Consider the following 23,078-nt stretch of genomic DNA (forward strand, 5'->3'; position numbering starts at 1 on the left):
ATGATTATGAAGAATTGGATATTTATCAGGTTGTGTTTTGGTATTAACCCATTACCTCCCATAATTCTATTAACTGAAATTTTTTTTATGAAACTTTGATTTCTAGCATAAAACAGCCTTAAAAAAATGCTAGAATGATCAAAATAACATTTTAAATAGAAATAAGCAAGATATTGGGTGAAAAATTAGCAAACCTCATTTGAATATCAGAGAAATATACCTAGTAGATATAGCAAAACGGTTAGATATGTGTAAATATTGACAGATATTTACGAAATTTGTAATTTTTAAGTGATCTCATATGAGATCACTGGTAGGTAATGGGTTAAGCTGGCAAAAATCACCACAAGGATGCCAATCAGCCTTATTTTTTTTAACCAAAACTAAAGATGTAGACCAATTACTACTAGGAGGACAAATCATTCCAAAGTCCAGCACGTGATAAAATTTGGCCTTAGCAATCTTTAATTTTTCTGTAGATAGTCTATGCGATCTGGAGAAACTGGGTGAACATCAGTTATATTGTGAGTGACTTATTTTTTTCATATTTATTTTATTGAACAGCTCATAAAATATTCATCAAGCAACAATTTTCAATAGGACTGAAGAAGAATGAAAATGGAGTCATATGCACATGAATTAAAAGTTCTTTGATCTAAATGAACTCAAAGAAATTTTTACTGAAAAGCTTTTTCACTGAAAAACATAAAAGAATCAGGGGTTGGAAATTTGAAACTTGTGAACCAGTCTTTCCAGATCGATTAAGAAGGGTAGCAATTCATTTATACAGAATACATGCACTGAGATACGTGAGGTCAGAGTTATTCTCTTACTAATTTAGCCACTGAACTCTGACCATGTTGGAGGATCACCTTCAAATGTTTTAACTGATCATATCAACCCCTAGTAATTGTTTTACTGAGCTCTTTGTAGAACTGTTACTCGACATAAACAAACAAAAACATAGTCATGGACGTGTGTGCACATATATATATATATATATATATATATAGAAGTACTAGTTCGTGCACAATGGACTCTTATACATTTTTACTCTACAAGGACCAAAGCTAGAACCATGTGGACATCAAGTAAGGTTTTGATGAAGAATAAACAGAGCTTTACTGAATTTATAGATTACCGCTAGACAAAGTGTGTAAGAGAAGATTAAATTTTAGAGAGAACACTTATCTTGGAAGAACATGTAAATCGATAGTTGAAGCATTATGCAACCAATATATATTTGTTACGTCAAAGAATGATGGAAATTCACAAACTTATCATTTGAATATTAAATGAAGGTATGGAACATACTCAAGTCAAGAAAATCTACAAGAGATTTCAATTAATCAAATACCATTTTAAAATATTATACAGGCACATACATTTTAGACTCTAAATTGAATAACAAATCAGTAAGAAAGTGAAAAATGCTAAAATTATAAATTTTTTAAAACAAAGAGAAAGAGAAGAGTGGTATTTTATTGAAAGTGAAGAAAAAGGCTGAAACGTTACTCTTCACTCTTTTATTTGTTTCAGTCGTTTGACTGCGGCCATGCTGGAGCACCGCCTTTAGTCGAGCAAATCGACCCCGGGACTTATTCTTTGTAAGCCTAGTACTTATTCTATCGGTCTCTTTTGCTGAACCGCTAAGTTACGGGGACATAAACACACCAGCATCGGTTGTCAAGCAATGCTAGGGGGACAAACACAGACACACAAACACATATACATATATATATATACGACGGGCTTCTTTCAGTTTCCGTCTACCAAATGCACTCACAAGGCTTTGGTCGGCCCGAGGCTATAGTAGAAGACACTTGCCCAAGGTGCCACGCAGTGGGACTGAACCCAGAACCATGTGGTTGGTAAGCAAGCTACTTACCACACAGCCACTCCTGCGCCTGTTCCAGTTTTTTTTTTTTTTTTTTGGCTATTCTACAAATATAATATATTTATTTAATTTCAGATTAAATGCATGAATGAAAAAGATGAAATCCCTAAACCTTAAGATATTACAAATGCTGGGACATTTCTTGGACAGTGAAATATTTTTCAGATTATAGTAAGCGAAAAAAATTAAGTACTTCTGTGAAGAGATAACTTAGCCTTTAGAAAGAAGACAAGTTCAGGTGTAGGTTTAGAAGATGATAAGAAACAGCAGTTAGCACTGAAATGAAACTGATGAAAGTTTCTGTAAATCAGAGCTTGCATATTTCATGGAGCACACACACATGAGAACTAGAAAGATAGTACTACTATCAATATGTAAAAGAGAAGTGAGGTTTATAAACTGTTGTTCAAGGACAAAAGTTTGATTTGTAGTTAGACTAGAACAAGTTGTATATGGTTACTGAATTAAAAAAAAATGTCATTATACAGGGTGTCCACAAAGTCTGGGTACATGGGAATTAACACATACTCTAAAAAATTATTATTTCTTATATTTAATTGTTTATGTCATGATTTTATTTACTCCATGTACCCACATGGGGATTAACACATACTCTAAGAAATTATTATTTCTTATATTTAATTGTTTATGTCATGATTTTATTTACTACATGTACCCACATGGGGATTAACACATACTCTAAGAAATTATTATTTCTTATATTTAATTGTTTATGTCATGATTTTATTTACTCCATGTACCCAGACTTTGTGGACACCCTGTAGATGAAGTGTACGATACAAATGTGGAAGAATGACTGGGGAAAATAGATTGCTGAGAATGATAAAGAAAGAGACTGAATAGCCTATAATGGTTATAAAATTCCTACACATAATTTAATTGAAAATATATAAAAGTTGGCAAAACGTATTTAATGTATTGAAAATATTTGTTATAAAAAATAAGGATGGCTCAATTCATTGATGAAAGTCATTGATAATAAATAAGCTACAATAATGGAATGATATTGAGTGTGGTTTGAAAGATGAGAAATATTGTAAATATTAAAAAGACAATATATATTGGAAATATGAAAAAAGCAAACAAGTTGAAGACTAAATAAAATAAAGAGAAATATTTTAAAATGTAGATGATAAACCAAGAGAAAAATTACTGGAAATAGAATATAATAGAAGGAAATGCACCATTTTGAGCGTGACCGTTGCCAGTGCCGCCTGACTGGCCTTCGTAGGGTTTTTGAGCGAGATCGTTGCCAGTGCCCCTGGACTGGCTTTTGTGCGGGTGGCACATAAAAGACACCATTTCGAGCGTGGCTGTTGCCAGTACCGCCTGACTGGCCTTCGTGCGGGTGACACGTAAAAGCACCTGCTACACTCTCTGAGTGGTTGGCGTTAGGAAGGGCATCCAGCTGTAGAAACTCTGCCAAATTTAGATTGGAGCCTGGTGTTGCCATCCGGTTTCACCAGTCCTCAGTCAAATCGTCCAACCCATGCTAGCATGGAAAGCGGACGTTAAACGATGATGATAATGATGAAGAAAGGAGGAAAGACAGAATAGGGAGAGGTACTGGATGGATGTGCATGGTATATATATGTGTATATATTGTAAATAAGGAAATGTCAGTCCAAAATTAATGCAAAATTTATTTATTATATACATGTAAGATAATAGATTTGGAGACAGAACTATAATACCAAGTTACTGTTATTTAGTTACAGGCTTGCTTTCATTCTGTTGAGTAATTCAATCATTGCTACCAGTATCAATCACAACAATCTTCTATACAAGTCTCACGCTGCAGCATCAGTCAGTCTTTTTGTATGACACACAAGTGTCCACCTTGTGTATTTTTGTAGTAAAAGAACGCATACGAACTTGGCTTGAATTGGCAATGAATTGTGGGCCAGTTTCACCCCAGCTTTCTGGAGTTTCCAAATCTTTATGAGTGTAGACCAATACATCAAAGTTACCTGAAAACAAGAATATGAAGAGTTTTAAATAAAAGATACAATACCAAAATGATGGAGTCTACACAAATAATGAAATATTTATAGAAAATTATCATGCCAGTTGAAATGTTAACATGAGCAAGGTTCATTTAATGCACACATAGATGTTTGAGTGTGGAGGCGCAATGGCCCAGTGGTTAGGGCAGCAGACTTGCGGTCATAGGATCGCGGTTTCGATTCCCAGACCGGACATTTGAGTGTTTATTGAGCGAAAACATCTAAAAGCTCCACAAGGCTCCGGCAGGGGGTGGCGGCGAACCCTGCTGTACTCTTTCACCACAACTTTCTCTCACTCTTACTTCCTGTTTCTGTTGTACCTGTAATTCAAAGGGCCAGCCTTGTCATACTCTGTGTCACGCTGAATATCCCCGAGAACTACGTTAAGGGTACATGTGTCTGTGGAGTGCTCAGCCACTTGCACGTTAATTTCACAAGCAGGCTGTTCTGTTGATCGGATCAATTGGAACCCTCGACGTCGTAAGCGACGGAGTGCCAACAACAACAACAGATATTTGAGTGAAATCTAAATAAAAAGGGTTTTGCAGCTGGGGCATAACTCTCCATTCAAAATATACTGGAGAAAATTCAACAAGAGATCCTGAGAGATCCTCAGTACTGTCTTTCAACCTGCTAGAAAGAATAATCAAACCTCTCAAAACTGGAAGGAGATATTGGGATAAGTGTAATCTAAGATAAACCATGTTTGCGAAGAAGGAATAGTAATGATTTGAACTTATAACTCTGCTGTCAGGTCTGATCTGGGGCTGAACAACAGCAACTTCCCTAGATAAGGGAGTGACATCAAACATTTAACTGAAACTCTGCTGTCATCATCTTTACACAAAATGGAATTTATACTTGCTTCATTTTAGAAATCTAAATTAATACAAAAAAAAAAACATCCATTATGCAGGTGCTCAATGGACGGCTGGACAGTAGTGGGGGACAAAACAACAGATAAATTGAAGGTTCTACAAAATTCATTTTGTTCTTTGATACGACAAGACTTGTCAACTATCAGTGTTTTCATAATCAATTTGATGTTTGACACGACTGATATACATACATACATACATACATATATATAGCCATCCGGTTTCACCTGTCCTCAGTCAAATCGTCCAACCCATGCTAGCATGGAAAACGGACGTTAAACGATGATGATGATACACACACGTCTACATAACAGACTACTAACAAATCTACCTGTGTATGTATAAACTGTGGGTATTGCGGTATCACTACCTTCTATGTATATCTCCTATTTAGTTTCATTTATGAGGATGTACTCCTGTATTTGTCAGAGTGTTGAGTAATTTGGGTTCTTGGATAAAATGCAAATGTCAAGTCAACCCAGTGTGCCTCCATGTTGGTAGAGTATGGAGGATTGTTTTTTGTGGTCATATTGTCTTAAATGTTCATTTAGTCTCTCCGCAATGCTTCTAGATGTCTCATCTGTGTATATCATGTTCTTGTCTTTACAAGCACCCTCTATGCACCTTATGCTGTGGACTACACTTCTAGTTCAACAATTCCACGGTTAATCTGACATACCATTGCAGTTTTCATTGGTGCATGTGTATTTTCAAAGGGGTAAGTTCTATATAATTGTGATCTGATGGAGTTTTCTGGCTTTTCAATGATCTTAATGTTGAATTTGGACTCCTTCAGAGCTTTCCTAAATCTTTGGGTTTGTTCTCCATGGGCTGTGGCTTCTACAAACACGACTCCTTGGTATTTGTCAGCCCTGTACCATGTGGTCACCCTATTTGCTTTGTCACAAACTCTGGATGTCCTATTCCAGTCTTTATTTCTGTATCTAAGATATTGTTACAGCGGTTTAAGTCATTTTTGTAATCATACTAGTTTCAGATTCCAATAACAGAATGAAAGACATATAGTTATTTTTAGAAGAACAGTTGAGTAAATAGAATTGTTTACTTACAGGGAGTCTCAAGTAGGGGCAGAAATGTCACGGTGGCTGTTATTTGTCGCATCACAGCTCTAATCTCTTCTCGAACTGTCTTTTCACTCTTTGGCGCAGGATTACTGCAATGAAGGACAACAATTACAACAAACAGAAGGTAATGGTATCAACTCTTAGTGAATATAATGACAGGATCAGTAAGCTAGTTTAGAGAAGCCCCTTGAAGAAGTTCAGAGTTATTAGTTCTGTTGACAACAAAGGGTTTCTCTCTTCCTCACAATGCAAAAGGCAGACCATTAATTGCTCTCAATTCTCTTTACTATGCAATGTCCAAGAGAAATCATTGTTGTTGGCACTCTGTTGCTTACAACGTCAAGGGTTCCAGTTGATCCGATCAACGGAACAGCCTGCTCGTGAAATTAACGTGCAAGTGGCTGAGCACTCCACAGACACATGTACCCTTAACGTAGTTTTCAGGGATATTCAGCATGACACAGTGTGACAAGGCTGACCCTTTGAATTACAGGCACAACAGAAACGGGAAGTAAGAGTGAGAGAAAGTTGTGGTGGAAGTGTACAGCAGGGTTTGCCACCATCCCCTGCCGGAGCCTCGTGGAGCTTTAGGTGTTTTCGCTTAATAAACACTCACAACACCCGGTCTGGGAATCGAAACCGTGATCCTATGACCACGAGTCCGCTGCCCTAACCACTGGGCCATTGCACCTCCACTTCAAGAGAAATCAAAGACGGATAAACTGATCTAAGGTTAAACAACAACAAAAGCAAAAAAAAAAAAAAAAAAAAAAAAACAATTGCAGGACATATTACTTGAACTGCAAAAATACCTGTTTTCTTTAGTGCCTGGACGGTCATCTTCTACATCAAACTGCCATCGTTCCAAGACTTCATTAGTATCAGCACATCGGATAACAACCACCAATTTCTCTAACATCATATTGGCCAACCATTCTGCAGAAGAAAGAAAACAAAATTTACACTTAGCCCTTAATACAAAAAATTCTTAAGGTGCTGAAGTATAATGTTATCAAAACATGGCTATTCTTTTTTGTACTGGAAAAGAACCTATCATTGTGTTCTCACTTCATCTTGTTATACTCGTCAATAAAAGACAAGAGTTTACTGATATTTTAGTAATCTCTGGCAAAATCTGGATTAAAAATAAACTGGTGACAATGTATTGTTACTAGAAATGAAGAGAGAAAAAGGTTCATAGATTTTCGTGTAATTCAGATATCATTAACAGACAAGCTCCAGCCTCTGGTTCATGGGCATGCTGTCTCATCTTAAAGGGAAATATTTTGGCTACTTCAGTAACATTTTACCTTTGACATGTGACATTATATCATCAAAGTACTTCTTCAGTTCTTCAATTTCAAACACAAACAAGGACAACCCAAATTTCTTTTCCTCTGAAAAAGATTCTGGCGGATAGATTCCACGTTGATAGAGAATATTGTTGACACCATAATCTAAAAAGAAACAAAACACAAAAATGGATTTTCTAATTAAAGGTATCAATTTTTTTTTTTTTTATTATACAAGTTTTTATCAATTTGATGGAAAAAGCACCCCCACCACATTTTTCTTATAAAAAATAAAAAAGAACTAAATTTCAAACATATCTTTGAAAAAACGTCTAAATATTTGATCTGAGTTGTTAATTTTCTGATCTACAGATCACATCGCTAGAGATATTCATACTGTAGGTGCTCGTATCCCCCCATAGGGATTTTAAGAGACAGTTACCACTGCCTTCTGAAGGCACTAAAGGGAGGCTATCACCTTTTACTGCATCTGAATTTTTTGAACTTTTTTATACCAGAGATTGATATGTGCTATTTAATATCTACGTATGCCTTCTATTTCTTGCTTACCTGCTCTAGTAGGCCACTGAATTTTTGCACTTTATCTTTGGCATATTGTTTCTTCAATCTTATAAATATGCACGTTTATATCCTTTATAGACCTTATCCAATAACTATATTTATTTATGTGATCATTTGTTTCTTAATTAGTCACATGTTTACATTTCTGCCAGCCACATTTGTCTCTCTGTTTCCTAATTAATCAACTTCAGCTGTCATTTATTTTTACATCCTCCTTTAATTTTTCTGAGGAGATTGCCATGCTTTTACACACTTTGCAACTACTTGTCCATCGTTTATTACCCACACACGGGTTGTACAAAATAATGGAAACCCCACTTCTTATTTAACTACACTCTCGGAGTGGTTGGCATTAGGAAGGGCATCCAGCTGTAGAAACCTTGCCAGATCAGATTGAAGCCTGGTGCAGCCTCCTGGCTTGTCAGTCCTCAGTCAAACCGTCCAACCCATGTCAGCATAGAAAGTGGACGTTAAACGATGATGATTTCATCATCATCATCATCATCGTTTAATGTCCGCATTCCATGCTAGCATGGGTTGGACGATTTGACTGAGGACTGGTGAACCAGATGACTGCACCAGACTCCAATCTGATTTGGCAGAGTTTCTACAGCTGAATGCACCACCTAACGTCAACCACTCCGAGAGTGTAGTGGGTGCTTTTATGTGCCACAGGCACGAGGGCCAGTCAAGCAGTACTGGCAACAGCCATGCTCAAAATTGTGTTTTTTTACGTGCCACCTGCACAGGAGCCAGTCAAGCGGCACTGGCAATGACCTCGCTCGAATGTTTTTTTATGTGCCACCGGCACAAGTGCCAGTAAGGCGACGCTGGTAACGATCACGCTCAAATGGTGCTATTTACATGCCACTGACACGGAAGCCAGACAGCTGCTCTGGCAATGATCACGCTCAGACGGTGCTGTTAGCGCTCCACTGGTACAGGTGCCAGTCATCAAATTTGGTTCAATTACAATTTCGATTTTACTTGCCCCGACAGGTCTTCGCAAGCAGAGTCTAGTGTCCAATGAAATAAAGATACGAATAAGTGAGCTGGCTACACCCCTGGCAGAGGCCACGGATTACAGTCTCACTTGGCTTGCCGGGTCTTCTCACGCACTGCATATTTCCAAAGGTCTCAGTCACAAGTCATTGCCTCGGTGAGGCCTAATGTTCGAGGATCGTGCTTCACCACCTCATCCTAGGTCTTCCTGGGTTTACCTCTTCCACAGGTTCCCTCAACCGCTAGGGTGTAGGACTTTTTCATACAGCTATCTTCATTCATTCTTGCCACATGACCATACCAGCACAATTGTCTCTCTTGCACACCACAACTGATGCTTCTTAGGTCCAACTTTTCTCTCAAGGTACTTACACTCTGTCGAGTATGCACACTGACATTACACATCCATCGGAGCATACTGGCTTCATTCCTTGTGAGCTTACGCATGTCATCAGCAGTCACGGCCCATGTTTCACTGCCATGTAGCATGGCTGGTCATACACATGCGTCATACAGTCTGCCTTTTACTCTGAGCGAGAGGCCCTTTGTCACCAGCAGAGGTAAGAGCTCCCTGAACTTTGCCCAGGCTATTCTTATTCTAGCAGCTACACTTTCAGTGCACCCTCCCCAGCTACTAACTTGGTCACCTAGATAACAGAAGCTATCAACTACTTCTAGTTTTTCTCCCTGGAATGTGGCAAGTTGTTTTCTGCACATTTTCAGTGTTTATGGCTCTTGAGTTTCTACCTACGCCTTTTCTACAGATCAAGCAGGGCCATCTACCTGAAGGGGTTTGTGTTTTGTCTACCTTCCTACTTATTAGGACTTTGGTTTTAGCTAGGTTAACTCTAAGGCCTTTCGATTCTAGTCCTTGCTTCCACACCTGAAACTTCTCTAGTTCTGACAGTGACTCAGCAATTAGCACAAGGTGATCAGCATATAGGAGCTCCCAGGGGCATCCTGTCTTGAATTCCTGTGTTATTGCCTGGAGGACTATGATAAATAGAAGGGGGCTGAGGACTGAACCTTGGTGAACCCCTACCTCTATCCGGAATTCTTCACTGTACTCGTTGCCAACCCCTTACTGACAGCATCCCTGTACATGGCTTGCACAGCTCTCACTAACCATTCATCTATCCCTAGTTTCCTCATTGACCACCAGATAAGGGAACAAGGGACTCTGTCAAAGGCTTTCTCCATGTCAACAAAAGCCAAGTACAGAGGTTTATCTTTGGCTAGGTATTTCTCCAGCAGCTGCCTTATCAGAAATATAGCATCAGTGGTGCTTTTCCCTGGCACGAACCCAAACTGCATCTCATCTAAACGCATTCTCTCCCTAATTAGTTGGGCTATGACCCTCTCCGTGACTTTCATTACCTGATCCAACAACTTGATACCTCTGTAATTATTTGTACCTAAAGCATCACCTTTACCTCTGTAGCAATTGACTATGGTGCTGCTACACCAGTCATTGGGTAGGACTCCTTCGTGTATCACCTGGTTAACAATACGGGTGATTAGGCTATAACCGACACTGCCAGATATTTTGAGCATCTCTGCAGTGATTCCTGATAGGCCAGGGCTTGCCCTGTCTTCATACTCTCAATTGCTTTATCTACCATGGTACTGTCAACTCGGAAAGCTGGTCCCTCTGTTGGGTTGACATTCGGCAGACTCTCTTTCTCCTATTCATTCTCTTTATTGAGCAACCTTTCATAGTGGCGTCTCCAAACCTCTCTCTTTGCAACCATGTTTAGTGCAAGTGAACCATCATCCATTTCTCTCCTACGACATCACGATTCTCTCTCACACATTGTCTTGCAACACGAAATACCTCAAGTCTTTGGTCCTCACAATGCAGAACATTGGCAAATTTTTTCTTATCTGCTTCCCCTCTGGCTAAATAAACCTGTGACCTAGCTTCCCTTCTGGCAGTCTGATACAATTCCCTGCTACCATCGTTCTTCCAGTCCTTCCAAGCCTGTTTCTTTTGTCTAATAGTCCTGTCAACAACATTGTTTCACCACCACGTTATTTTGGGTCAAGAGGGGCCTTTGCACCATCCACAGATCTGGTCAATGGCCCTCAGCAGGTCATCCCGTAGAAACCTTCAGTTGTCTTCTACATTGTGTGAAGCTATATCCCCTTCTATTTCGTCAAAGGCTTTGAGTAATATGTCTCTAAATCTTTGTGCATTCGCAGGATCTTTAAGATTCCAGACCTTTCTCCTCCATACTGGTCGTCTTGTGGGCAAATACTTAGCCCTGATCCTGGAGTCACTAACTACTAGTCTATGTTGTGGGATACATTCTTCGCCTGGGAAAGTTTTGGCATTTATAAGCAGACATCTTTCCCTTTTTCTGGCAAGGATGTAGTTAATTTGGCTAGTGTGTCTGCCAGAATGGTAGGTGACTGGCAGGTTTCCTGAAGTTAGTATTGCAAACCATAAGGTCCCCTCTGGTAAAGAAAAAAAAAAGAGGGTTAGGGTTAACCCTAAAATTTTGAAAACGTGATTCGTCGTTTAGCTGCTGTTTCTGTTTAGACACTTTTTAAGTCTGCTATTTTAGTAGGAGGGGAGAGGTATTTATTAATTATTGTTTTTGAAAAATTGAAATTTTCCAGAATCATAATCTCCATATTTTTCTACGTATTTCGCCAAAAAAAAATTTCTAAAAAAAGTGAAAAATTGGGGGGTAAAAATTTTGAAATGCCGATTTGTTTTGCAGATTCGGAATCTCCGCAGTCGGAAAGATGGGTTCCTGTAGACCCCACCCCCACCGCCAAAAAAAAAAAAAAAAAACCAAAGGAAGTGCGGTCCATGTCCTTTACCTTTCCCAGGCAGGTAAAATGAAAATTTTGGGTGGTGGGTGGGGGGTAGGAATTAAGATTTTGAAATGCCGGCAGATTCGTAATCTCCGCAGTCGAAAAGATGGGTTTCTGTAGGAACCCCTCCACCCCGAAGACGGGGGGGGGGGAGGGGTGCAGTCCAAGTCGTTTACTTCCGCCTGCCTTTGTTTTCAAGTCAAAAGTACAAATTACAATCACAGTGTGTTCTACTTTCAAATTCACTTCATTTCGAGATAGAATTACCAATAGATGTTTATTGCTGACCCATACAATGTTCTCACAAGATTCTGACGTAAAAGAGTTCAAATCTAGTTACTTCATGAAAAGTTTTGAATTATTTTGGTATCCTGGATAGAATCAAAATAGCAAAGTACTTCCCGACATTTTTTAAGACAACAGGATGATTTGAGCGAGATTTGGCGCCCATTTCTAGCAAGTCGAGCGACTTCGTAGTGGCTTCCCTGTTCGTTCGATGTTACTTTATTTATATTATACGATTTTGGTGTTTAGCCATTCAGTCCTTCTCTCCGACACGATGCATTTAAGGCAACGTTATCCATTATGTCATCTCCTTTTTAAGCTGGTAAATTTGGTTGTTATTTCTAACAGACCAAAACGATCACGTAAGGAACTGCTGTCTCATGTTCCTTCTTTTATGACTGACAGTGATCTGTTACAACTAGAGAGATGGCTATGAGTATCAAGAGATACGACCCTGTCTGGGTATCCTCATCCCATTTAAATGCTGTGGGTGCGGCTATGAACCTGTTTTTTTTCAAACGTCATTTTGAAGTTGAAAATTAGTATGATGCTGGTTGAAATCAAGACATTTTTTGTTATCGCGAAGATTATATAACTTGCCATAGAAGTTCAAGCATTGCCTAAAATAATTACATGTAAGGAAGTTATCCTGACTGTAGCGGTCGTTGTTAACAAAATAACAACCAACTCCATTTACTTTTTAATTACAAACCAACGAGGAAGCCTCTTCGCGATCACTTGTCCTGCTAAAAATAACAGCCAAATCACTATCGTCTATAAAAAAGAACGCAGATAATATATAGGGCAAGACTTCCTTTTGTAACCTCACCCCCTTTTTTTTAAATTGTCTTTTTTCTTTGGGAGGAAGTCTTGGTCCAGATGGACTATATGTAATCTGAACCTTTCCGCACTTTTTACTTTTTTTTTTTTTTTTACGGAATCCCACGTTTTAGGCTATGGAGATTCTAGCATGTAAATAGCCTGCTTGGTGGGGGGGGGGGGATTTAAATTTTTCAAACAATTTTTTTCAGAATCTGAATCTCCATAGCCTAAAACGTGGGATTCCGTAAAAAAAAATTAATAAACAAGGTGGGGAAAGGTTCAGATTACATATAGTTCATCTCTACCGAAGTCTTTATATATATATAGTCTTAGATACACAAGCTCCGAATAAAAGACAAAATGCTTGTATTTGAAATGCGTTGCGTAAATCTACTGAATCAAGGGTGAGCAATAACATCTTAAATTTGTCGGTATTGTTTAGTGAAATAGATTAGATTGAAGTGCTCAGACAATGTCGTTAGAGGGTAGACTTTTGATAAACTATTTAATTAAGCAATCTTCTATTTATTTTAGGTTAATAATTAATTCGGACGCGAGAGAAAGCAATACAGAATGCAATAAACTCGTAATATATCTATCTCGTATTTGTAGCCAGACAAGAAATGGTTAGTCGTTAGATGAATAAAGGAAAACCGGAATTATAATTGAAACACATTATCACAAAAAAAAAAAAACTTGGTCTTTACACGATAACTAAGTCCTTAAACGTTGAACTATTGATACGACTTCCATAAGTAACAAGCCCCTAGAATAGATTTAATAAGAAAGAATAAATAAGGATGAAAGAAGGACATTAATTAATAACATGATCAAGGACGACGGAAGAAGTTTTTTAAAGTTAATTAACACAAAAATTAGGGAAATTGAGGTTAATAACTAGAAAAAACAGATGCTATAATAGAAAGCGAGGAATATTCAACTTACAAAAGTATTCAGCAACAATATCTGTTGAACCTTTTAATTTAATTGCATCAACAACTTGAGTACCCGCCATTTTTTTCAAACTTACTGGCGCTATCTGTTGTTAGATTTATTACGAGTTACTTCCCTTCTTAATACCGCTTTAGTCAATGTGGTGGAGACCTGTTTGTTGTCATTTCGTTCTCTTAAAATATTAATCGCTAAATTTTTCTCACACCAATTTATTCATTATAACATTCATTCGATAGCACACTCGTAAAAGGCTGAAAGGCCATATATATGTTTTTGTTTGTCCCCTCTATGTATCCTACTTATTAGGGATAAAAGAAAATCTTTCTCACACCAATTTTTCCGTCTTCAGAAACGGGAAGGACACATTGGATAATATAGTCTACATATTCTGTCTGAAAGAAAAGAGAAAAAATGTCACAGCTGGATAGCTTTTGATAGATGTAGGTTGACCTTGGGCTAAACAGTCGTTAATTCAAGCCTATGTAGGAACGTCTACACAGTTACTCCATCTGCTAGAAACGACAGTCAAATATCCTTCAATTGCACATATTAAAATCTTGAAAAAAGAAAGAAAAAGAAGACACATTAAACAATGTGTTTCGTGGTTCATTGTGTATGGAAAATAAGACCAGAAGGCAATAACTGAAATACCTTTAATCATAGGGATACATGAGCTAATGAGGTAACCTACCTTTAGGAAAGGGAATAGTTTCGGTAGTGGAGAAACAATTGGTTACTAACTTTTGCTTTTAACCATTTCTTTCTCCACCACCATTCTTTTCTTTTTTTTTTATATAGTAAGAAAAGACAAAGTACATTTAATATCGATGTGTTGTGAAGGCGGCTCGCTGGTAGAACCGTTAGCACGCCGGGCGAAGTCTGTTCTTACGTTCTGAGTTCAAATTCCGCCGAGGTCGACTGTGCCTTTCATTCTTTCGGGATCGATCTAATCGACTGGCCCCCTCCCCCAAAATTTCGGGCTCTTATTGTGACTAGTAAATGTTTCGAGGCGTCGTAAGTTCGATAAACGATTACATCCGTGTCCGTGGGGCCTACGTCAAGTAACAAGAATAAATGGTTTTGTGGCACAATGTTTCGTTCTTTTCGTTTTTTCTTAGACGTTATGGAAGATTTGACTGCTATTTCTAGCAGATCGTGAGACTACGTTAACTTTTCGTGTGTGCTGAACTTCATGGCAATTGAGATCAATATACATGATTTGAAACTTCTTTATTATTAATTTCTAGAAAAAAAAAATTTGAAAAAAGAAAAGAAAAGAATGCAATTTCCGTCATCAGCAGAAAACTACATTTTCTGAAAATTATCTGGAGAAAAATTGAAAATTAAGTGGTTAGATGAAATTTAACAAGATCCAGTGTACTTCGCTTGTTTGTTTTCATGCATGCATGTTATGGGCCGGGACTTAGAAATGCTCGAGTTAGTGACCGATGGCGCAACAAGGCCACTGGGCGTGATGGATCCTTAGTTTTTGTCACGGCATTCCTCTAAGAGAAGGCTAACTCGAATGTAAAACCTCCTACCCTACTGAGCTGGATCTGAAAGAGTTTTTTTAGGGACAACACTACTCACCAATAAACCTGGAGGACTATAGAAAATGTGATCCAAACCATACTTGCCTCTTCAATCCATCTGGCCAATTTAGTACGCTCGAAACAACAAAATACCCAAAAGATCCAGTGTAAAGCCAAACATATCCTGTTGGAATGTAAGGACCCTCATTGACAATCCCAAGAGATCCTCTCCTGCACGAACTACCTTGATATGTAAAATTCGCCAAAAGTACTCTGTTGATGTAGCTGCCCTCTCAGAGGCTCGGCTTGCCGACGATGGTCAAGTCCAAGAACCTGCTGGAGGGAGATGTACGAAGCTTGAAGATCGTAGGAAAGCAGGAGTTGGATTCGCAATCTGTAACACCGTAGTCTCTAAGATGTATGACTTGTTCTGCTCCGTGTGAATTGCTCCAAGATCTCAGCAATGGCACCTGCTGGACTACGTGATTGTCTGTAAGCATTACAAGCAAGATGTTTGCAATGTTTAGTTTTGCGGTAGTACTGAGTGCTGGACAGACCACTTCCTGTTTAGATCGAAGATGCACTTAGTCACTAAGTCTCCTGCTCGGTTACGTAAGACAACCAAACTTTGATATTGCTCAAATCCACTTCCCAGTTGCACAGGCCATCCTACAAGACAGACTCAGCACAGTAACATATTCCAACTCATGGAAGGAAACCCGTGATCAAATCTACAATGCTGCTAAGGACATAGCTGGCAGTTTCTCCCAAATCACGGGACTGGTTTGATGAAAATGACCGAGCTATAAGAGCAATTTTTACCACCAAGAACAATACACAAAACTGCCTCTTGCAGAAAAATCTCTCAGAAGCATAGAGAAGACAACTAAACCTGAGGAAAATGCAGATCATCTGATAGTCAAATTTTGCAGCACAGACACAGGCTGTTGCTGATTCAAAAAATAACAAAGAGTTATACAGCCAAATAAAGCAAGCTTTAGGGACTCGTGCGTCAAGAATCACATCCCTGGGGACAAAAAATGGCAAGAGCGTACACACAAAAACGGGCAAAATCACCAGTCGACGGAAAGAACACTTTCCAGAGCTCATATGGATGCTGCAAATTTAGATACTATTGACCAGCAGCTCATAGTCTAAGCCAGGGGTTTTCAAACTTAGGGACCCCCTTATAAACGCTTATGAAATTTATACATAAATATCTGCTTAAAATAACATATATATTTACATTTATTTATTTAACAGTATTTAACAAATAGGTTTATTGTCAATTAAAAGATTTCGATTAAAAAACATATATAAAATCAAATTGCCCATAAAAAGTATTTGCTGTCCACGGACCCCCTGTCTTGTCCTTGCGGACCACAGTTTGAAAACCCCTGGTCTACGCAATGGCAAAGACCAAAAGAGTTGCCTGGAAGTGGGAGGAAGTAGAATATCTTCTGTTTGTTTGCCATGAGTGTAGCCGAATACGCTTGTCAAACACAGAACTCTAAAGCCACTTCAGGAGTCATATAGACAACCCGCCAACTGATTATGCACAATTCGTTATTGTAGAACCCGCTTGCCTATGATCTATACGGCTAAGTTTGCAATAGCCACTCCGAACTCACGAGACATTTGAAAACCCATAATGATTCTCCACTCGAGAAGCCTAACCGCCAGGCCGAAAACACGGATTTAGCCTGGAGTCTTTTCGGCAAACGCTATAAGTCTCTTGCCGGATTCACGGGTCACTGTCGATCTCACGTTCGTAGGAACAATCAACTGTCAACTTGTCACTGATGATCTTACGCATCATGTATGTGTGTGTAAAACGAATAACTTCCTAGATTCTAAGCCAGGATTCGAAACCGAATCTCTATTTTTCTACCAGTTTCTTTCCTATTGTTCTCGATTTATAAATTTATGAGAGTCACTTGTTACACTTAGTTAAATTCTATTGCTTAAGTTAACATTCTTGGGTTAGATAAGGTTCAGGCAGACAAGAAAAGGAAAATCCTTTGTCTAGTCTGACCTAATTTATTTAGAAATAAATATATAGTGAACGCAAAATCGGTTCTACTTCTTTGGTCATTTGGCGCCCAGCCGAAGAGTATCTATTTCTCTCCCTTTCCTTGTCGATTGTCATCGCTGATGATATAACTTCCACCCTATATACTTGCATGACCAGAGATGTAAACTCTCTTACTTCCCCCCCCCTCTCTTTTCTCTCTCTTTCCGTAAGTCAGTAAAAGGTAAATTTAACTTCCGACAGACTGGATATCAGTATAGCGAAAATCATTGTATTCCAACTCGAAAAAGTTGTATCTTACATTGTTACGATGAAAATAAAGAACCATTTTAACAACGAATAATATTTTCACGTGCTATCTGGTCTCTAGAGGATGTTGTCCTGGCAGAGAGAGAGAGACAGAGACAGAGACAGACAGACAGACACAAACATAGAAAGAGAGAGAGAGAGAGAGAGTGGGAGAGAGAGAGAGTGGGAGAGAGAGAGAGTGGGAGAGAGAGAGAGTGGGAGAGAGAGAGAGTGGGAGAGAGCGAGTGGAGGTGTTTCTGTGCTTAAGGGGAGAAAATCAGTTGTCAGTAATTTTTCTGAAGCTTTGAGTTGGAAAGTTTGTTTTGTATTTTGTTATTTTTTTCAGAGAGTGGAAAATGGATTTGAAGGGAAATCGCACTCATGCTTTTTCATATGATCCTACATTATTAGCAGAATATCCATGCTTGGTACATACAATCGCGTGTGTGTGTGTATGTTGTATGTATGTATGTATGTAGGTTCTGTTCTGCTTTTTTTTTTACCTCCGCCTTGCCTAAGCGAAGGCGGAGGTATTGTTTCAATCGTGTTTGTTTGTCTGTGGACAAGATATTTCAAGAATTACTGGATGGATTCGGATGAAACTTTCAGGAATGTTTGGCCTCGTGACTGGGATCGATCCGATACCAGACAAAGATTCTGAATTATTTTTCCTGTTCTATTTTTTTACTTAATTTTTGAGAGCGGTCGGGTTCATTTATTTGATTCTTTCACCTGCACGATTTTCACTCGGACGAATGCTGCCGTTGATTAGCTCCAAGAGTCCATCGCCTCTAACTAGCTATGTGGCACACGAACCTGTGTCCATTATAACCTTCGAACAGGGGAGGTCAGCTGCTTCCCCTTTCTGGTCTGGCATCTACAGACTAGTTTTGGGGTATCAATTGATAAGGGGCAATACCCTGAAACTAGTCTGCAGATGCCAGACCAGCAAGGGGAAGCGGCTGACCTCCCCTGTTCGAAGGTTACAATGGACATAGGTTCGTGTGTCACATAGCTAGCTAGAGGCGATGGCTTCTTGGATCTAATCAACGGCAGCATTCGTCTTATTTTTTGGACTGCCATGTTGGCTTGGCGATAACTATTAATATCCAGTACCGCAGACTTAGAAATATTAATATTTCTTTTCTATTCTCTCTCTCTCTCTCTATCTCTCTCTCTCTGTATATATATATATATATATGGGAGAATTTACGAAAAAAACAACAGACGAAGACAGGTGGTGTAAGCAACAAATGGATGTATTAGTATAACGCTCGGGAATAGAGAAAGTCTTTGACGTTTCGAGCCTACGCTCTTCAACTGAAAGGAACACAGAAAGAAACAAGGAGAGAAAAAGAATATAAATGTAGTGGTCGCACACACATACAGGTGTGTGTGTGTGTCTGTGGCTCAGCGGTTAGAGCATCGGCCTTGCAATCATGAAGTTGTGAGTTCGATTCCCGGACTAGGCTGTGTATTGTGTTCTTGAGCAAGACACTTTGTTTTACGTTGTTTCGATTCAGCCAGTGAGTTGCGACGTTACTGGTGCCAAGATGTGTCGGCTTTTGCCTTTCCATTAGATAACAACAGTGGCGTGGATAGGGGACACTGGTGTGAGTGGGTGACTGCTGGTCTTCCACAAACAACTTTGCCCGGACTTGTGTCTAAGAGGGAAACTTTCTAGGTTCAATTCTACAGCTACTTGTGGGGGTGGGGGTGGAGTCTTTATCCTTTACACACACACAAACGAATGATTGCTGACTACTGCTAGAGCATCAAAAGAGACTTAAATAGTATTGAACATGACAGACAATCAAGAAAGAGAAAATTTTTACCATAGTTCTTATGTTTACAAAGGTTATATTTCTGCTGTTAGATTATTTAATGATTTGATAAAAATACTTATTGGTCTTGGTATATTCAATCGTGTTATTTTTAAAGACTTAGGGTCTGATTGTTATTGCAAAAATAGTATTTCTCAATAAGCAGACCAATATTTGTTGGTTTAAATACGAATTGAAAAGTTTCTACGATTTTACTTTGAGAAATATTGCCATCGATCAATATCAAATATATAGAAAATGAAAAAAATGCTTTTTTTCCCCCGCCAAAATGAGGCATTTCTGCATAGCAAAAACGGTAGCTAACCAAGAAAAAATAAGGTCATTTTCAAATTCACCGCCCTCAAATTATCTAAAAAAAAGATGTTTGGTGTCTCGACACCATTTCAAAAAATATTTTTTTTGTTGACCAGTGTAATCATTGTAGTTGTCTCCCTTAGATCAAAATTTGTTTTGTTATTTTTTGCAGATATGGATATTTGTGTTAGACCACATTTCGATGAGGTGCTAAATGACAACTTGAGACTATATAACTAAATATATAAGCCAAATATATAGACTCCAAGTGGTCGCTCTAGTTGCTAGAAATAACAGTCAAATATCTGTCAATGGTGTCAATGTAATCGACTACACTGTTCCTCACAAAATATGAGACCTTGTTTTTATTTAACCTTAGATAACACGTTCATACACACACACACACACACACACACACGCACACACACACACACACGCACACACACACACGCACGCACACACACACACAACATTTCGTTTTTTTCCTAACCGGAATAATTGGAATACTTGTCGGTTCCGCTTTTTATTACTCTGAACAATATTATTCTCGTCACCTCAGTTTCTTTCCAGAATTAAGTGGATTCGGTCATTGGAGACTTGGTACCTTGAACATAGACAGAATACTGTGCCACCTATAAATCTCGATCCTCACTTTCGTGGTTTTCTGTCTATTATCAATACGTAAAAAATATCTTAACTAGCTTCTGGCGTGTATCAGTTATCTCCCTTCGACTGGATGTCTGCTATCTTCCAGTCAGATCTGATTAATAGCGTTCCAGCCGTAGCAAACCCCTTTCATACAACGCTGAAATTTACCTGTGGTGCAAAAAAAGGTTGGGGATTGTTGATTTAGTAGCATCCCTTATCAGCTTCAGATGCAATCAGAGATAAATGTAAGAAAAATGTTAATATAAGTCAGTAAGCTAGCATAATTGTTAGCATGCTGGGCAAAATGCTTACTAGAATTTCATCCATCTTTACATTCTGAGTTCAAATTCTGCCAAGACCAACTTAACCTTTCATTCTGTTGTGGATCAATAAAATAAGTACAAATTGTGCACCTCCACCTCCAAAATTACTGGCCTTATGCCAAAATTTGAAACCAATATAATATAAAGTGGTGAGCTGACAGAATTGCTAACATGCTGGGTGGAATGCTTAGAAGCATTTCATCTGCCTTTACATTCTGAGTTCAAATTCTGCCAGTGTTCGAAGGGTGCCTTTCATCCTTTTGAGGTCGATAAAATAAGCACCAGTCGAACATGAGAAGACTCATCAAGCCAAGCAGAACCGTAGTTGTGGCCAGCGCCAGCGTCACATAACTGGCACTTGTGCCGGTGGCATGTAAAAGACACCCACTCTTGAAGTGGTTGGCATTAGGAAGGGCTTCTAGCTGGAGAAACCATATCAAATCAGACTGGAACCTGGTGCAGCTCTCCAGCTTACCAGTTTCAGACAAACTAACGCATGTCAGCATGGACCAACTTAGCCCCTCCCTCAAATCTATTGGCCTTGTGCCAAAGTTTGAAATCAATATAATAGTATAATACAGTGGTTCCCAAACTTTTTAGAGACGTGACCTATTTATGACACCAGTTTATGGCGACCCACTTAACTCTACTGGGTTAGGGTTATATTAAATGTGAAACAAAACGTTTTATAACTGTTTCAACGTTTCCATACCCTATGGGCAGGTATCAACTCTAATACAAAACTTTGAAGCAGTAACTGTTATCGGCTCGATCAGTGTTGTACTGTGCCTAGGTAAAGTTCTCTATAAATAATTAAAAACAGACTTTTCCTTTTTACGATTACATACGAATAAATAACTTGAGAAAACGACCACCTCTGATTTGTTAAGTTCATGAAAAAAAGCCTACTGCTTGATAAAACAACCAGTCTGGTATTGAAAACATGAGTCTTGAACTATCTTGATAGACAACAGTTAATCAAAGCTAATGCGTAATTTTATAACTTTTTGCGACCCATCAGTGGGTCGCGACTCATAGTCTGGGAACCACTGGTATAATAGAATATAGGAGAGATGGATTAATCTTGATACACCCTTAAGAGACTGATCAATACATGCAGTGATGAATGATTCTGTTTGGAAGTATTCAATCCTGTTGATTGTAGTGAAATGAGGAGCCTATAAGAGGGTTAGTAGCAAGAGGATTTTCATGCTAGACATACAAAGGTATGACTAATTTTTTTGTTAGTTTCAGTCATTAAATGTGAAACTAACATTTCTTAGTATGTTGGCACAAATTTTGGCACAAGGCCAGCAATTTCAGGGGAGGGGTAAGTTGATTACATTGGCTCCAGTAATCGATCTGTACTTATTTTATCAACTCTCAAAGGAGGATAAGGTAAAGTTGACCTTGGTGGAATTTGAACTCGGAACATAAAGACAGCAAAATGTCACTAAGCATTTTGGCTGGTGTGCTAACAATTCTGCCAGCTTGTCACCCTTGGTACTTATAATATGGCTACAATAGAAGACACTTGCTCAATCTGTCATGTAGTGGGAACTATATGGTTGCAAGGCAGTCATAACCATGTACATTTGTTGGCACTCCGTCACTTACGACGACGATGGTTCCAGTTGATCCAATCAACAGAACAGCCTGCTCGTGAAATTAACGTGCAAGTGGCTGAGCACTCCACAGATATGTGTACCCTTAATGTAGTTCTCGAGGGAGATTCAGCGTGAAAAGGCTGACCCTTTGAATTACAGGCACAACAGAAACAGGAAGTAAGAGTGAGAGAAAGTTGTGGTGGAAGAGTACAGCAGGGTTCACCACCATTCCCTGCTGGAGCCTCGTGGCGCTTTAGGTGTTTTTGCTCAATAAACACTCACAACGCCAGGTCTGGGAATCCTAACCACGATCCTATGACCGCATGTCCGTTACCCTAACCACTGGGCCATTGCACCTCCACAACCATGTATATATGTACATGGTTATGACTGTACCCAATGCCAAGTTGCCCTAGAATTCTATGACACTTGGAGTAAAACAAAATAAAAAATTCATTGGTGAGAAATGTATCAGCTAGATTGTATAGTAGGGTATAAATGGAAAGGTGTGTGTGTGTCTGTGTGTGTGTGTGTTATGTGTGGGTAGGTGTTACTTCAGTTGGGAAGTGGGATTAAGAAAACTTGGTAGAATACAGCAGCCAAAAAGAATCACAAGTAAAACTAGTTTAACTTCAAACTAATACTTACTTTTAGCAATAGATATATTCAAAGATTTAGTCTAAGAAGTTTATTATTAGTTTTATTAGTCTGCTTTATGATATTATTTCTGATGATAAGAAAGTTTTCTAATTGTCTCATTTGCAAACAAAGCATTAATAGTTCCATAATCACGACCACAGTAAGCTGAGAATGAGCAGAAAGCAAGACAAAGAAAGACAAATAAAACCAAACTTCACACAATA

At 38.7% G+C, this 23,078-nt stretch overlaps 1 protein-coding gene across 1 annotated transcript; it reads right to left on the reverse strand.

Moving 5' to 3' along the window:
- Positions 1 to 3,541: 3,541 nt before the first annotated feature.
- LOC106881040 (mitotic spindle assembly checkpoint protein MAD2A) lies at positions 3,542 to 13,795 on the reverse strand. The gene is made up of 5 exons (XM_014931243.3): positions 13,639 to 13,795; positions 7,198 to 7,344; positions 6,700 to 6,823; positions 5,873 to 5,976; positions 3,542 to 3,888 (listed from the first exon to the last, which is right to left on the reverse strand). Exons 1-5 carry the CDS (start codon positions 13,706 to 13,708, stop codon positions 3,722 to 3,724), a joined length of 612 nt encoding a protein of 203 aa, XP_014786729.1. The 5' UTR covers positions 13,709 to 13,795; the 3' UTR covers positions 3,542 to 3,721.
- Positions 13,796 to 23,078: the final 9,283 nt, after the last annotated feature.

This window comes from Octopus bimaculoides, chromosome 3 (assembly GCF_046866305.1).
Source record: "Octopus bimaculoides isolate indiv1 chromosome 3, ASM4686630v1, whole genome shotgun sequence".
Classification (NCBI taxonomy): domain Eukaryota; kingdom Metazoa; phylum Mollusca; class Cephalopoda; order Octopoda; family Octopodidae; genus Octopus; species Octopus bimaculoides.

Bases quoted from the DNA above. Each gene is read 5' to 3' on its own strand.
- LOC106881040 (XM_014931243.3), bottom strand. From the start codon at position 13,708: ATGGCGGGTACTCAAGTTGTTGATGCAATTAAATTAAAAGGTTCAACA. The intron at 7,345-13,638 runs GTAAGTTGAATA...GTTTCTTTTTAG, and splicing joins TATTGTTGCTGAATACTTTT to ATTATGGTGTCAACAATATT. The intron at 5,977-6,699 runs GTATTTTTGCAG...CCTTCATTGCAG, and splicing joins CCAGGCACTAAAGAAAACAG to TAATCCTGCGCCAAAGAGTG.